The sequence below is a fragment of the Anas acuta genome, chromosome 4 (assembly GCF_963932015.1).
Source record: "Anas acuta chromosome 4, bAnaAcu1.1, whole genome shotgun sequence".
Taxonomy (NCBI): domain Eukaryota; kingdom Metazoa; phylum Chordata; class Aves; order Anseriformes; family Anatidae; genus Anas; species Anas acuta.
The window spans coordinates 27,675,468-27,693,201 of record NC_088982.1 but is presented as its reverse complement, the minus strand read 5'-3'; the positions used below and the strand labels follow the sequence as shown (position 1 = coordinate 27,693,201).

At 37.2% G+C, this 17,734-nt stretch overlaps 1 protein-coding gene across 1 annotated transcript in view; it reads left to right on the top strand.

Moving 5' to 3' along the window:
- SCFD2 (sec1 family domain containing 2) overlaps positions 1 to 17,734 on the top strand; it is a 189,727-nt gene that overhangs the window by 43,805 nt on the left and 128,188 nt on the right. Inside the window, exon 4 of the mRNA XM_068680329.1 lies at positions 9,418 to 9,593. Within this exon, the coding sequence (XP_068536430.1) occupies positions 9,418 to 9,593 (176 nt within the window). The remainder of the gene's footprint in view (positions 1 to 9,417; positions 9,594 to 17,734) is intronic.

Sequence of the window (17,734 nt, the reverse complement as noted above, 5' to 3'; positions counted from 1 at the left end):
AATTGTAAGGAAATGACTTTGTGTATTAAAAAGCTTATGAGCGTAGATAGCATTTACTTGTAAATGTGTCCGGTTTATTTTCGGCATGTTTAATGGAGTATCACAAATGTGAAACTCCATTCATAATACAGCCACATTCTACAACAACTCTCGTCAAAGGTTTTTAAATGACTGATTTTAAGAACTTTATGACCACGACTCATTATGTAACTTCTTAAGATCACTTTTTGAATATACATTTTGAGATATTGCGGTGAGATCACATGATTGGCTTTGAGAATAATACAGATTGTTCATTGATCTAATTAACATTTGAGTTTTAAAATAGAAAAGAATGTGGGAGAGTAAGTTTAATTGTAGTTGCATAAGCTGTGAGTTACGGGTCTTTGAATTAGAAACAAGTGTTAATCCTTTTAAGTGAAATGACTTTTAAATAGATAAAACTACTGTACTTCTTAATTGCCTGGAATCTGTAGTGAGCAACAGCATTTCTAACATTAGTCTAAACAGCTTTTACATCAAACAAACCAAATTGCTTAGGGAAGGTTGAATGGCTTCTTTCAGTTTTTGATTGCCATTACTAATTAGTACATATACAGCTAGAAACAAACTGATATATATGTATTTATTCTATGTGTATATATAAAGGTACAGATAAAACACAACACTTATAAGGTACTGATTAATGATGCAATTTCTTGAAAAGAAGCAATTGAATTGCGATCTTCTGTTCTCTGCTAAGATTTATTCAATAGTTTTGTTTAGGTGAACACCTGAGATTTCTTTTATTCACTAAGCTTTTTTTTTTTTGGCTTCTATTATATTTTCTTAGTCTTGAAAAGAATTATCTAGATAGGCAGCAAAAAGAACAAGATGTTTACATTTGTTCAGACAGCTATATCAAATGCAATAGAACTGTGACGTTAATGGTTATACAATCCCTAAATTACTTAGAAAACATTGAAAATAACTGTGATTTCTGCGATAACAGAAAAGAGGAATTAAGCTTTACTATTTGACTCAGACATAAATGAAGAACGCAACAAGTTAGGAAATGTTAATGTGACAAAAACTTTGTGGTAAGTTTTTTGCTTTAAATTAAAACTTACTGCACAGTGGATAAGATGCTTTGTGTATCTGAAAATATAATGCTGAACTAATAGTTAAGTATGTTACCAAATGCTTTGGAAATTATGGGTTTAAATTTCTTCATCTACACGATAGTATTTACAGTTTAAAAAATCCACGTACTTGTAGACCATATGTTTGTGATGATAAAGAAATTGTTAAACAGGAGGAGGTCCTATAGGACTCTTTGAACCTGTACGAGAACCCAAAACACTCTTTCAGTCCAAGAAATAGAAATTTATTCTAATTGCTGGTATTTATATCTGTGGGGAAACAGACTGGTTGGAAATAAGATATAGCTTGCTGTACATGTGTTCCATGATATCTTAATTTAATAGGGTGTGTCAGCTGTAATGACTGTGTTTTTCATCAGCAAAATCAATCCTGGATATAGGATTGGGTGATGCCAGTTCCAGCATGTGCTTGGCATGCAGCAAAGCCATGTGGCACTTACATTTTGCGTGAGCTTTGTGGCAGTTGTGGATATCAGCACTAAGTACTTTGTCTTGTGCATCTTTTGAGATGACAGAAAGGACTTGAGAATTTATGCTAAGAATAGAGCTGTCTAGTCAAAAAGGGAGTTTTCTGGGGGGCAAACTTGAAGAAAATAGCTGAAAATTATGTAGAGCTATACGAGCAAAGCACCGCTGAGAACAGCCCATGCCGAAGGATTTAAACCAAAAATACAGCGTGTACTGGTGTGCTTGCAGTTCTTTTAAGTGTCTGACTTGAAGTGGAACATGGCAGTATAGTAAAACTGGGTGGTTTGCTGAGTGTTTTTTTTCCAGCACAATTTAGCCTTATGATTCAGTCTCACAAAGGATGCCTAGTTACACAAGAGACATGGCGAATTACATATGTACATACTCATACATCATCTTTTCCATGCATATTTATTTGCTTACTGCCCAAAGTGATTGTTACGGTATTCTCAGCTGCAGAAATCTTCCAGAGATCATCAGAGAAATAATCAGTCCCGTGAATAACGTACCAAAGAAGAACAACGACCTCCCTCTCACTGGAACAGCAAGCCAAGAACACGATGAAGTACTCAGTGTCTGAAAGCATATGTCTTAGTGCTAAATGAGGACACGTACAAGCCACCTGAAATCCTTGGGGCATAGTATTTTAAGACAAGTAAGTCATTTCATTTCAGTGAGAAGTTGAAAGCATCCAGATGATTCAGCCAAATTTGCAGATTTCAAGTCACTTTATGGTTGCAGTGAACTACTGTTTTCAAGGATTACTGTTTTTCATGGCTGGTGACCTTCTGGCTGGCACTTGGCCAAGGGCTTTGTGTTACTAAACATGGTGGAAAAGGTGAAGAATAAGGTAATGCAGTATGACCATGACGAATACTTAGTCAAGATTAAGAAATGGCTTTGAGAAAATCTGGAATGCCAGTACTTAACTGAGTGTTATGCCAGCACTTGAAAGTTTAATATAGGCAGCTACCCCTAAGATGCTTAATTCTGGAAGGTTTTACCTACTTATTCATACAGTTCTGAATTTGTTTTGATGCTTAGGAGGGCAACAGGGAAATACTGTAGTCAGCAGATAGAAATGGACATGTTTTGTTTATAGTGTGTTAAGTCAGAAGAGGATACTGAATGATAGAGTATGTTTATAAAAACAAAGTAATAATGGGTTCAAATTGCCGTGCATTTAAACTCTGAATGACTAAAATGCAAAATTCTTAATTCATTTCAAGACACCCAAGTTGTCAGTCGTGTTTGTCCAGTCATTCTGAATGTGCTGGGAAACTGGAAACCCTAGATAATCTAGGAATCATAAAACGTAACGCGGGCCCATACCCAGGCGTCTGCATTTAGGTACTTAGAACTGAACATGGTGATTATTAGAGTGCTTTAATTATATTTCTCCCAATTAACTGATTGCTTTTTGTTTTATGTAAAAATTTTGAAAATAGTGTCAGAACTGATGGTTGTTTCCTGTCAATGGTGACAGTGGTGGCAGCAGCTTCCACTACCACAGTACTGTGTATGTACATGTGGGGTGAAGTGGGTTTCTGGTCCCGTGCCTCCTTCAGGTTAGTGACATGAAGAATACGAGATCTTCAGTTTCTGAACCAGGCACCCTCACCTCATATTCCCATATGCTCTGGCCCCACAAATCCACACTGCAACTTCCCACTCCAACCCTTTCTTCCCCATCCAGGAATTCACTTTCTGCTTCTATGTTCTCAAACGCCACATGACTTCAGACGTGACAGGCAGGAGGCCTTGCCTCCCTGAAGGACCTTCACTCTGCTTCTTCTGCAGTTGTGAAAGAAAGAAGGCAACAGGTGACCATCAACCCCAGAGCAGAAGGGTGTGTGTTTGTGGGAGATGAGCATATGCTATTAGAAATAAGCCTGTCACATCTGCTTCGGCCTGCTCTAAGGTTTTAGTGCTCTTCAGGTCTGGGGCCTTCCTTTGGAGAAGTCAGACAGACCGTATCCCATCATGGCCTATCTTCTGTCTCTCCAAAGAAGGAGGGAGTAGATGGTGCTCTTCTCTTCTTTATTAGCAATTCAAGGACTGGGTGACTTTTGAAATTAACTAACCAAAGACCTGAATTATTTTCATGGTATTTGCTGTTAAAGAGTGATATTGAAATTCATGAAGAAGTACAAAAACATGTTGTGTTAATAAGAATAACATCTGGAAATTACACCAATGTGGAGCCATGAAGGGGCGTCATCTGTCCTACTAAATTGCTCTCAGTTTGCAAAATATCCAACTCCCTTGGCAGCACTGTTGCCCAATTGGCCTCATGGATTCTGAGATCTTTCTGCATTCCTCAGGAGTATCCGGCATTGGATGTGAACAGGGGCAAGCTACCGGGAAGGACAGATCTATATTCTTAAAATTACAGATAAAGAAAACAATTTATTTGGAATTTTTCAGTCTTTAAAAAGTCTAGTCTGTGAACATATGCGTTCCAAGATAATTTCTTATTCGGGGCTCTGTCAAGTGAAAAATGGACCTCGGCAGTAGTGCTCCAGCCAGTGAAGCTCGAACAGCATTCTCGCATGAAATTGAACTAAGTTTAAAGCTATGCGTATTTGGCGGTTCCTGGAGTCTTGGAAAAGCATCCACTTATTTATTCAATTGGTCACAAAATGTACTTTCCTCTTTACTTGTTTTCTTGTCCCTGTGGAGATAATTAACTAAGTGTTAGATGAAGAAATAAGGACTTTATGTTTGGAACAGCACGTTGATATTTCTGACCTTTGCTCTTTAGACACCTCATTCATCCATAAATCTTTATGTTAAAAAAAAAATACTTTGGGATTCTGAATTTTAAAAATTTACTAGTAAATCTATCTTGAAAAATAATTATTGTTTGAAGTGATGCCTGCATTATACTACATATGCTGCAGCATTAATTTAAGGTGGAAAAACATCATAGTGTCGAGTTGTGTCTTGATGTCTACATATGCAGTTTGTCTGGTTAACATTTGGTTTAACTTTTGAGGTGAAAGTCTGTCTCTCCCACTCAGGCTACTTTTACTACTGAAAAACAGACTTTTGACAGATCTTTAATATGGTAAATTGCTGGTAATTTCTGTCTCAGTATGTCCAACTTAAACGATCAGCTGTGCTAGTAGTAGAACTGCTACTTCCCTACTACACATCATCATTTGTGTGTGTGGTATTAACTGTGCATTTTCTATGTGGTATAGCCATTGCATATGTTAGTTTTCACTGTTGCTACCTTCATAATTAACAAAAAAAATAATTTGTGTTGACTGTTATTTTTTTCTTAATATAGGGTACCACTTCTGTAATTTAAAAACTTGGCAAACTGCTCTGTAGTTCTTTTGGGATCTGCCTTAAATCTTGAAAGTTGGAGGTGGAATTCAACGTCTGTATGTCCCTGTATGTTTGCAAATCAACTACCTTAGGAGTGAAGTTTTGAAGGGGACCATTTGTACTTAATTCAGTCTTACGAGCATTTATGCAGCTGCTCGTAATACACCTGTCAAGCCCTGCCTTAGAAAAAGCTAAATTTGTTTGCCTCCACTCTTGTCTCCAGCACTGGAAGATCAATTGATTCAGCAATATGTTTCTTAATGTCTCATGCAAATATATTCATGCATTATTTGTACCCATTGATTTTATTACCAGAGTTGACCCTTAATGTAACCATTTTTCATATTTTTTTTTTCAACGAGGAAGCCTAGACATTATTAATCTCTTGTGTCATCTCAGGTTTTTACTTCCAATTTACAGCAGACTACAACTCCTAGCCTCAAAATGCATAATCTTGTACTTTGAACTGTTAGATTTCATCCCATGAAACTGTTAAGATTTTCATCCCATGTATGTTTTTCCAATGCTAAAAGCAATCCAGCTGTCCCTTCTGTTTTTCTCTGTATTAGTAATGTTTCACAGCCTTGTGACAGCACCAGATTTGGCACTGTTTGGTACCCAAATCTGCACTATGTGTACACTTGCGCGCACACAGTATGGTTTTACCAAGCTCCAGTTAAAATCTTTTCTTTTTGTATGCCTGTTACCTTGCCATCTACTTCTGGAAGTTTCTTAGGTATATTACAATACTTCTAATCCTAGTGTTTCCTCTGTTAAGTATGTTTATTTCCTATATTAAATATGTTTTTTAGTTAATACTAATCTAAATCTATGTGAGTTGTAATTAATTTGTTCTGTCTAGAAAATAGGTTACATATCAGTTTGACATGGTATTCTTTGATAAATGTACTTTATCCTGTTTTCCTCTAGAATGTAATGTGTGTTTTTTTTTTTTTTGAATGCTTGTCCTGAAGTTTTTCATATTGCTGTCATCAGACTAGTAAGGTAGCTATTTTTCACCATTTCTTAAATATAAATATTTTTGTTTTCTGATCTACTTGATGTGGTAGGTTTAGTAGGAGTCTTACCACTGGCTATTTGTTTTATGTGCAACTTGTTTCAGAACTTGCTTTGCTTTACCTGATTTAAACTGCTTTTTATTAGTTCTAATATGGTAACCTTGCTGAAATGACCTCATCGTCATTGGTCATTTCCCACTGCACTGTGGCGTGAAACCCAGGGCAGAATAGTTGACTTATTTCCTGGGTCATGTCTTGATGATTGCATACTTCCAACAGGCAACAAATCTTCATTCCCTTTCTTATTTCATCTGTCTGTATAACTTTTATGGTTTATCAAATTTCCTTTACAAGCTCTAAACAAGCCTGGCTTCTTTCCCTGTATTTCCTAGTGCCTAAATCTAATCTTATAGGATTTCCTCTGTTTCTTTCATTGTTTTAATTTGAATTAATTTGGTTTAAACTCAGTTAAAACTATATCATGATAACTTTCTAGATTTTTTCTTCTTTAAATGGTTTCTTCATATACAAGCCTTGCTGGTCTTCATGGGTAAATCTAAAACAGTCCCAGTGACTATTTATAGAAGAAATCTGATTTTTGCATCCAGTAGTGTTTGGGTGTCCACTTACATTTGCCTTTGTTTTTGTTTTTTTTTCTGTATCTTGGAATTTCATGTTCCTGATTGAGACAATTTTCGTGAATTCAGCATTATCCCAGAAATCCCTGTATGTAGCGATGTGCAACCCTGGTTCTGTAATACTGTAATTACAGAAATTACTGTAATACCCTGATAGAATTGTTTTTATCATCCTTTCCCAAGTGACACAATTAGATCCTATTCTATCCCTATTACCTCTTTTTTTTTATCCTCAGTTTATCAGATCTCTAATGTGCAGAGCTGCCTCAGCACGCTGGCTTGCAGTGTTTACTGGTAGAGAACTGGCTCTTCAGTAGTGAGGCTGGTACCTAGTCCATCGTGTTTCTGTGACATCCAGACTTCCTTCCTCCTGTAACATCCAGTTTCATTCCCTATGCTATTTTAATGGTAAAGGTTACTCCTTAGGCAGTATGGAATCTTGGTGTTTGTGCAAGAAAGGTTATCAGTACATTTAAATCCCGTAGGGGAGGTTGAGGTCATACTTCTCTTTCTTCCCACAATTTGGAATTAAAAGATGACCAACTGCAGTGTAACACAGTCCTCATGAGTCAGACCCCTGTGCCCACGCAGAGATTTGGACTCTGTGTAGGTGTAGGGTCGCGGAGTATGACCACAACGGAGCACGAAGGGGAGGTGGGAGCAAGACGAGGCAGCCTTGCTGCAGTCCCTTCTGCCTATAGTTGCCATCTCCTGCCTCTGAATCTCTGGATTTGCTTTAGGAGAACAAAAGAACAGTTGGTACGTGAAGATGTAGTTGTCATCCGTCTCCTTTTGATTTCGTAGGAGTTGTGTACTACATAGCAAGACAAAAGGACTTGAAGCAGCAGAGGGGCTGGTTGGGGTGGGATTAGATTAAATTTAGTCTGGTTTTGGCTTTATGCTGAAATCTCCCCCTGTGAGCAAGCAGCAGGGAAGGTGGTGAGGATTTAGGCCTCAGAAGAAGTAATTTATTTGCTAAGTACCACCAATGACTTTCTTAAATTCCTTTCCTCATCTACTGGAATAGTTATATGCATCAAACAGCTGTCCAGGGAGATTTCTGTGTAGAAATTGGCTGGAGCTTTTGAACCCTGGATCTGAGCAGTTCCATGGATATTGTAAATATTACAAATGAGATGCTGGACTCTTCGATGCCAGCAAGTTTTGGTAATGACTTACTAAGGTCAGGATTTCACTTATATTTACATGTGTTGGACCTTCTCTTGGTGGTACTCCGAGGGTGGGAAAGTATTTCAGTGTTTATCTAAAATGGTGCTGAGCTGATCCTAGGCTGATCCAGCGATGCATCTGGATTCACTTTCGCAAGGAACAACATGGAACAAAACTCCCAAAATTATTTTGAAAAATTGAAATCAACAGTCTTGAAACATTTTCACTGTTGTGTATGAGGCAACTTCATGTTTTCTCAACTGAAGCAAGTTATCAGTTTTTGAATATGCTGCTATATATCATGAATGCTTAAGGTAATAATGCAGTCATTATCAAAGGTATGCTGCAAGGCCTCATGGGCTGACATTTTCAAATCACCATGTAAATCTGCCTGACACAGCTTTAAAAGAAATAAAACAAGACTGAAAGCTCCAGTGTTTAGTCTAAAAACACACATGGCAGTGGTTGCTATTTTAGCCTATGCGGACTAACCGTAGAAGCCTTTTGTCAGCTCTTGGGCCTACTGAGCGGTGTCAGCTTGATTTGTGTGTTAATTTGCTGACTTTTCGGTTTGATGCTCTCCGTTAAAATTCACATAAAGACCTTGTGTGTTTTTGTTTTATTTAGCAGCTTTCCCTAATCTAAATGCTCCTCCAAAGGCTGCCTGTGGTATCACTGAAGCTAAGAGAAAGCGCTTTCAGCATCAATTCGCTGGTGGAGTCATTCATTCACCACTTACATGATTCTGAAAGGATGGTGGCAGATGGAGATGTTTGTAAACTGATGAAATAACCAAATGCACAGAAGAAACACAGTAAGTGTGTTTCTTCTTATGAGATTTTTCCTTTATGGAAAAATACCAAATAAAATGATCAGAGTGGTGTAAGGCATGAAACACCTAGCATCAGTTCAGCCTAGTGCCTCCCTGGCACCGAAGCTTGTTCTGTTTAAGGATTCTCGTCACTCTGTCTCATGTGTCCCTGCTCTTTAGCTCTGGTTTGCTTGAGGAAGATGACTTGTTACCGGCTGAGGCTGCCAGAAACCAGGAAACAGCCCTGGCCTGGACTGTGGTCTAGACTTGTTATTAGGATGGTATTTTGACACCATTTTTCCTTGTGTGTTGATGGTGTGTGATCACCTACCGTGATTTTCCTAGGTTAGATGAGACATTACAGACTTTTCTCTTTGAGCCAGGGGCATTTATGTCCCCTTCTCCCTGGAACAGGTGAAATGTCTCTTCTAAAATACAAATTGAACAGCTCAGATGACATTTTAATGTTAGATGGAGTAACTGCTGATCCTGTAGTGTTTCTGTGGCTTGAATGACACCCCTTAAGTGCTTTTGTTAAGGAGAGATTCACAGGCCAATGTAGGGGTGCAGGAGTTGTTTCTCTTCAGATAATGGATGAAATCAGGCTGCATTTACTACATCTGATAAGCCACAATTTGTGTATGAAGCATTCTGACCTATTTCTGCCATCTAAAGCTCCCAGTGAATGCAATGAGCCCAGGATGTGGCCCATAATGGAGAAAGCCTCTAAAGTTCTCTATAACTGATTCTCTACCGCTTAAAAATCTAGGTTCATATGAGGCTTTACAGTATTTGCAACCACTAAATGCCGTGTCTTGTTTTCTTGTCCACAGGTAGAGTCACCCCAGAACAACTCAGCTCATACATCCAGCTTTTCAAAAATAATCTCAAAGCTTTGGAGAACCATTGTGGTCTTCTACAGCTTGTGCTGGCCACAGTCCAGACTTTGAAACATCCCCAGATTTCCAAGTGGGACAACTTCCTAGCCTTTGAGAGATTACTTCTGCAAGTACGTACTATGTCAACTATTTTTTTTACTCAAGTAAAAAACATTATATTTTTTAAAAAATCACATTGAATTCTCTAGCTTGTATTTTTTATGAAGTTTGTAGCATGTCCTGTTAAAAAGCTGTTCTTTATTGTTAAAATGAAAAAGGAATGGGAACTTACATAGTTAACCTTTATAGTTTTATCTAGGAGCAATTCTAGAAACAAAAGGCTAAACATTAAAGGGTAAGTACATAAACAATCCGAATTGGGTGATGGTTTTATATCTATATGAAATTTCAAGATGATACAAATTTTAGCACTGAGTAGGATGATGATGATTATTACTATCTGTCTGAAGACGCATCTTGAAGGTTATGTGTTGAATCAAATGCAGAGAAGACTGTTTATTACTATGTGAGTATAAAGCTTGTGTAATTCACTAAGCAGATGTAAACACAGTAGCAAATTCCATGCACAAGAGAGTGAGATTTCTTTTGCTCACAGACATCATCTCTTCTCTGTTTCTCCCACTACTGTGTTTTTTACGGCATCCTGTTGGTGGCCACAGTAATATTGACATAGCCTTTTGTATCACACTTGGATTTCTCTCGGGAAATTAAGAGCTGGTGGTATTTTGAACTCTATCCTAGTAACCTTTGGAGATGTACTGAACAAAGGAGGAGTTTTTCAAAGAATGTAATAGAGGTAATTTTTGTAAAATTAAGGGAAAGCTCAACACTTCCCTGCCTGTGCTGTTTCTTCTGCAGTTGCATTGCAGGAACCATTTTGTGAAATCTTAACAAGTCCTCACAAGGTAACTTGTAATGTAGTTAGAATGTAGTCAGCCTTAAATAAGCAAAATGTATTGTGTAGAATTCAACAAAAAATAGATATTTCTTTGGTATAGATTAACTGCCTTTGTCTGGATGTTGCAAACAAACAAACAACCCAACCTTCCATGTGATTTCTGACAGCAGTACATAATTTCTGATTGAATAAGAAGACTCAGACCATGCCTTATAGCTTTGTAGTCAGTGAACATTTGGGACATTCAGGGGCGAAACATGCACAACTTTAGTACCAAGTTCTTATTTATGTTAATAAAATTAAAAAAAAAAACAAAAAAAAAAAAAAAAACAAAAAAAAACTATTCTCCTTTGCAAAGACTGAAATATTTTTAAGTAACATATACAACCTTGTTTAAAATAAAAAAAAAACACATCAGGTAAAAGACATCATTGCAGCCATTCTTTGTTTTGTCTGGATGGTAGAGCATGGGACTGACAGCCCACAGTCCCCTTCTTTCTCTTGCAGTGACTCATGTCACCTAGCTGTCTTTTAGCAGAAGCTGTGTATGTTCCATCCATTCCAGTCCAGCGTTAGAATCAAAATAAAGCTGCAAGCTCAGCATTGTTTTCACAACAGCAGGCAACTGCCTATAAAAAACATGCCTCAAATCAGCAGGGAGTGGGAAAAACAGAGGTAAAAAACAACCAAACTATATGTTTCATAAAAAAAGAAATGTATAACAAACGTTCTTGTAATTGTACACAGCTTTAGATTATACCCACTGCCTTCCACACATCATATTAAGGTGAAGTATGTTAGCCAAAGCAAACCTTCTAGGCTAACATAATTGTTGCTTAAGAACATGCTCATTTTCAGTAGTTCAAACAACAATTATTTTGAAATACACAATCTGTACAGCATGTATCCTTTTACTGACTATTCTGAAGATGGAGTCTGAGATGCGTTATCTGTTTTTGAGGGCATGGCCTGTCCCTGGTCTGCTGACAGAGTCTTATAGGAAGAGCAAAATACTGAGAGACCCAGAAGACCTCAGAGATTTTCATTAAAAAAAAAAAAAAGAAAGAAAAGAAAAAGATAACTATAACATTATATTGTGAATGGTTGGTACATAGAAGTCCACACTAAATTTAACATCGTGGTAGCCTATTCCAGCAGGATTACTGAGAAATTCTTTATTAGAACTGTTATGTTTCAGACATTCTAAAATAAGAAATCTTAAAAGAATCTTCAATATGAAGGAATTGTTTCAACATGTAAGTAGTGCTGTTGCTATCCTATGCTGGAACCATGTAGAAGACAACTGTTTATGAGACATCTACTGGGAGAAATATTATTAGACTTCGGGCAATATAGGAATTCTAGATTTTTCCCTTATGGATGCATGCCAGACTTCAGCTGATGCCAAAGAAGATAAGCCAGTATAAACAGCCAGTGGTAGGATTCTCAGATTTCCCCCCAAAAATAAATTTGCATGTTTTTGGAGTTTCTCTCATTACTGAACCTCTCTGGCCTCCCAATTCTTTGCTTAGTCTACATTGTGCTTTTCAAAAAAAAAAAAAAAACACCAAACAAACATAAAACACACAAACTGCTGACGTTAAAGCTTTAATTTTACACGGAGTAACCTCTTCCATTTCCCTTCTCTTTTGAATGCCTTCTTGATTCTTCATCACATTCAGTGGATGTTACAGGCACTCAGTTCTAAACATGGCTTAGTAGATGTAGAAAGTAACCTACTTCTGATATTTTACCATAATTAAAGTTCTGTAACTACATTTTTAGATCTGTGATGTCTTGTACGTATCTACATGCTTACTATGGAGTGCTCTTCTTAACTGGGATGGATGAATGGGCTGAGAGCAAATTTGGATTTTGATGGGATTACGGCCTTAACCTCAAGGGAAAGTGATTCGTGTGCTGGGTTAAGAGTATTGCATCAGGATGTTCCATTGTGTCAATCACAACATTTTTCTGTGTTCTGCTGCTCAGTCTTGCACATGGAGCTCTAACTATCCAGAAGTGTAAGATGTTTTGTGAATTAAAAAACAATATGCTTCATTTACCAGGAAGGTATAGTATCTTCCTTTTCTTGATTTTTTTTTTTTTCTGCATAGTATTTTCCTTTTCTTGAGGTTTTCCTTCCTCCCACGTAGTTCCTATGTGACTATGTTGTTGTCCTTCAAGTGAGGATTCAAACTGAGGGAGATAATAGAAAGTAAGAAATAGTGTTGTCATTTCACAGTTTTCAGCTCTGTTCAGCTATATCTCCTGTTCTCCTCAAAATTATGACTTTCATGGAGGTTTTTTAAGCAGTAGAGGCCCATGAAATAAAAAAGCCAAGAAGAGGAGCTCTCTTTGGAGTTGAAAAAAAAAAAAAAAGAGTAAAAATATTTTTGTTTGTCATTTTTAGCATATATCACTCACAGGTGCACTGAACAGGGATTTCCACCTGCACATTGAGTATAAAAGTACCCAGCAGCACCAGACAATGTGAGTGGGGGCATGATGTGCCCCAGGGGAAGTGCAGGTCCTCTGTAAAGGGAATTGCTCTGAAAGTCCCCCAGTGGGATGCTGCCTCTTAGAACTGGCAGCGTGCTTCTGGCATAATCTTCTTGTCAAGATTTAAGAGTAAAGTGTCTCATGGAATACTAGAAATGTATTTACCCCCAAAGAAAACAAACCCTCTCCGAGCAATGTGAAATTCTACTACTATCCTCTGCAATGAGACAGAAGCAGGAGGATTTAATTTGATTTGAAGTTTCTGTAAATTGTCATGAGCAAAGACATTCTACCATGATAAAAACTTGACTCTTAGTACTGTCGTTTCTGCAAGGCAGCAAATTCTGCCAACAGGTCTATCAGTTGGCACCATGTGCCAAACAAACATGTTGTACATCTAGTCCTTAGCTAATTGCCTCCTGCACATCTTTAAATACAAACCTTTCCATTAAGCTGAGTGGATTTAAATTGCCAGTTCTTGTGTGTGCTGTTTGGATCCCACGGTAGAAAGTTCTGATGCAGATGCCTACGTAATTGTTGCTTTCCATAACATATAATGAGTAGTATGAACTAAGACTGAAAGAAAAATGTCTTCTGCAGTATTATTGGTATTCCTTGCTATATTCCTTACAAGCAACTCATACTTTATCAGGCAAGTTTTTGTTCCAGGTCTGTTGAAAGCAAAATGCTATTTTGACCAGAAAAGCGTGAGGAAGGGGGTGTTTCTTCTTTAGGATGAGGACATTCTGGTTTTTGAGACGTCTGGCTAAAATTCATTTTAAAACTGCAAATGTACCAGAACTATTACATTAAAACAACTGCATTGTTCAAAATAAGGATGAGATTACCAAATTCTTTATTGTTTGTCGTTATAGTATTGGGGAGGGGATTGTTGCTCCTTGGGGCTTTTTTGTGGCAGAAAGTTGTTAAACCTGCTGACCAGCAGCTAGCTCACAGTTTACTGGGGAATTAGATAGCTTCAGCACTTAGGGGGACACTGCAAAATGTTCAAATTTTCATTTTGTAGGTGAAAAAGCAGAGCGTAAACTGGGGACTACATTGCGTTGGTTGGCTAACTTTATGGTTCACACCCAGCTAAAATTCTTTCAGCTTTCACCTCTTTGACTTGTTTAACTTCTCAGAGTTAAAGCTCTTTGAATTGGGACCACGTCCCCTCCAATCTTTGACTCCTTTCATTGTCTGAGGTGAGTGCTTTCCTGAGCTGGCCAGTGGTGACGTAGCAGCTCCCAGCTGTGGCACCAGAAACGTTATCAGTGAGTTTGGAAATGACCTGTTTCTAGCAGGACAGCATCGGTGACACTGGTTTGACATGAAGATGCGCGCAACCACCTCCTGTTCCTCTTGGACTTGACCTTTTGTTCAGCCTAGCTAGTTTAATAGTGTGTTACTGTTATATCTCTAGTCTCTGTCAGGAATGTTGACTGCTTAGAGAAACAGAACGTTGTAATGTCAATTTGCAAGCAATGATTTGATTAGATCTTACAAGATGGGCTGCGACATTACTATATCAAATTCATTTTTAAGCATGAATTCAGTACAGAACGTGAGATATCTATCAAAGATGTTAACTTTTTTGTTTTTAAAGGATGAGTTGCTATTATGTTTTTTTTAGATAACAGTTAATTTTGTTTGTTTTTCAAATCTGTGCTACCATAGGAAAGAAAATGTAATGATAAAGCAAAAGTATCCGGAGTTTTTACTAGCTTCTGTTGATATAATAAGTAAGTCAAACATTCTGATGGTTGAAGCTACATGTGCATGGAGAGCTTCTGACAGGATAGTATTTTCATGTTTAAATGTTAAATAAAGTTAGATTTGTTTAATTATAGTTCTATTTTCTCTTTTGGTGCTGTAAAATTTGTCAGAAGACTTGTTTTTTGTCCATAGTGTCATGAGAAACAGAAAATACAGACTTGTTTTTAAGAGAAACAGAAACTCTATGCCAGATGGTCATTCCAATGTTTTTATTTTTCTGTTGGCTTAAAGTGGTTATGAGGTTAATAAAATTACATCACTTTTTCTCCTATGAATATTAGAGTGCAAACTCAGAAAAGAGGAGTGGAAAAAAATGGCAATACAGCTGAATATTTCAAATTGCAGTTAGTGTTTCAGTAGCAAGATGTAATAGCTTGGGCGTTGATAACCATTCTGTCTTGTGCCTTGATTTTTTTTTTTTTTACTGTCTTTTACAAATACAGTGTAGGCAAGATGCATTACTTAATCAAGGATGACATTATTATTTACTTGCACTTTTGGATATTGCACAATATGAGAGGTGGTGTTCAAATATGCATGCCTGCACGGACCCTGTGCCAAGAGATTTGGAAGCTGTAAGACATCTTGCAGAATTTCCCTGCCCAGAACTCACTGGAGGTTTCAGACCTCTAGACTTCTCTAGATGGTAGTTTGATTCTAAACTGGTGTAAACCAAAAACTCCAGGGCTGCCGAAGCAAGCAGATTGATGCAGAGCAGAGAGGAAATAGAAAAGCTTTTGGATTAATTGCTCTTGCTCTGCAAAAGTGATTCATAGTTCAGCTGTAGTGGGAGCTTTATTTCTGCATTGAATAGATTAAGATCAGTAGCATTCCTTGTTATTATTATTTATATTGCTTTAGTCTACATGTAATTTATAATTATGTAGCTCAACTCAGCTCAATAAATTGTCCTTCTGGTGGCCTACAATGTTGGTCGATAAATCTTTTTAGAAGAGATATTTAACAGCATTTGGAAAGAGGATCCATGACATTAGCTGTCTGTAATTAGAGATATTATTCAAAGGGAGAAAAAAAAACACATAGTCAATTCATAACATAAAGCTACATATGGAATGAATTGCCTTGGTGGGAGTCTTGCATAGTGCCACGTTGATAGCAAAGGTCATCCCCTGGAATTTGGTACTTTTTTGATGAGATTGCAGTTTGGACACTGATACCAATTGTGTCTTACACAGCTAAAGGATCAAATATAATTTGTTGATAACTTCTGAAGAGAAAACAGTCTTTCAGCACATACCTGCTTAAGCCTCCAAATTATTTACAGTAAGTTCTTACTGCACAGTTTGCTAGGCTTATTCCATTTAAACTGGGAGTCAATTGCAGAACATGTAAGCTTATTTGGATTCTGCCTGTATATATGGGATATCTTTAACTTTCAAAGTATTTGTTCTACATAAAATTCATGGTCTCAATTAAATGCTGTTATATACAAGCCCCAGAATAGTGTTTCTGCCTCCTATGCCTCAGTTCATTTCTTTTACTTGTTCAATGTCTTTAGTGTTCATGATACTATAAGTTGTTTTTAACAAAAAATCTTTTTTTTTTTCCTATGCATTTTTTTAAAACAGAAACCCAAGTTCTTGGAAAGAATTCAGGGCTACAGCAATGTGGGTAAATCAGTGACCTGAGTTTGTGGAAATTACAAGCAATTTGGAGTGTATCTGGGTTTGTGCATCACACTTGGTATTCTGTAGAGGAGGACTTTGTTGCTTACATGTTCCGTGTTCTCGGGGAGGTCAGCTATGGACTGTTTCCCAAGCTTGATGTGCCACAATTAAGACAGTCCATCTAGTTTTGTTCAGAATGTTATCCTTAGGTATTTTTATAGGTATATTTTTATATATAATTATTTGTAATTATATAAAATATTATATAAAATATTATAATGTATCGTTTATATAATTCTAGTCACACTAGCTTTCTGTGGGTAGAGTGTTCTTGTCAGACCACTTTGCAAACAAAAAAAAAATACAGGTAGGAATTGTTTTAACATTAAATCCTTTTAGAGTTTCTACTGACAAAATGTATTAATCAGCTGAAAGAAAACTGTTTAAAGTTTTTCAAGCTCTGGCTGACAGGGGGTTAAAATATCTTAAGTGGGGTTACCATATCACATGGGAGTTAAGAATATCTTTTTGTATTCTTGTCAAAGAAATGTGTTTGTGTTTGGTCTGAAAAATTGCAAAGTATTGCCACTGTGGCTCTCATTTAAAAAGCAAAAACCTCCCTTCCTCATCTTCTGAAAGAGCAAATATTTTATATCCAGATAAGAGTCATGTGAGGACTCTAAAATTAGCATTTAATAAAGAAGTGGCTTTCTTAAGTGAATAAACGTCCACACCAATAAAACTTAAAAAGCCTAGTGGGGAGAGGAGGCTAAGCATGCTATGTCAATGGGAACTGTTAAGTTAACGTTCTATGTCTACAAAGACAAAGCACTTGATATAAAAGATGGATAATTGTGCTCTGGGATGCAAAGCTTCTGCTGTGTACTCCCCCTAAGGCCTTGCTTTGCAGTTTTGTTCATTATGACACCCATGTTTTTGCATAAAAAGATTTGTTAGGTGCATTTTTTCCCACTCGGCTTGTTACAGTCTAGGTTAGAAAAGCAGGATTTCTTTGTAAGATTGTGTCAGCTTTCTTAGCTAATAACTGGATTTGGTCCCTACTATGGGTTCAGATCAGGACTGCATTTTTTACCTTTGGGTTTAGTCTGTTCTCACTAATTACGTTACAGTCTTCAAGGAAATAAGCCTTGACTTATTCTTACAGTCCAGGTGAAATGAACACCAAAGCACACAGCATCTTGTTGTTAGACCTTTTCTCATAGGACCTGCTTATCGTTGTGGTTGCTATCTCAAGGGCAATATGCAATCTGTCAAATCTCTTATCTGCAAACCAGCTTGATAGTGCCAGCACTACAACTCTCTGGCTTTGAGCGAGATTACATTAGTCTGTCCCCTTAGTTTTCCTCATTTTTTTTTTGGAGGATATTCTTGATCATTTCCTACGAACTGTCAAGTAGAAAGCGGAGAAATAACATAACTAAAAATT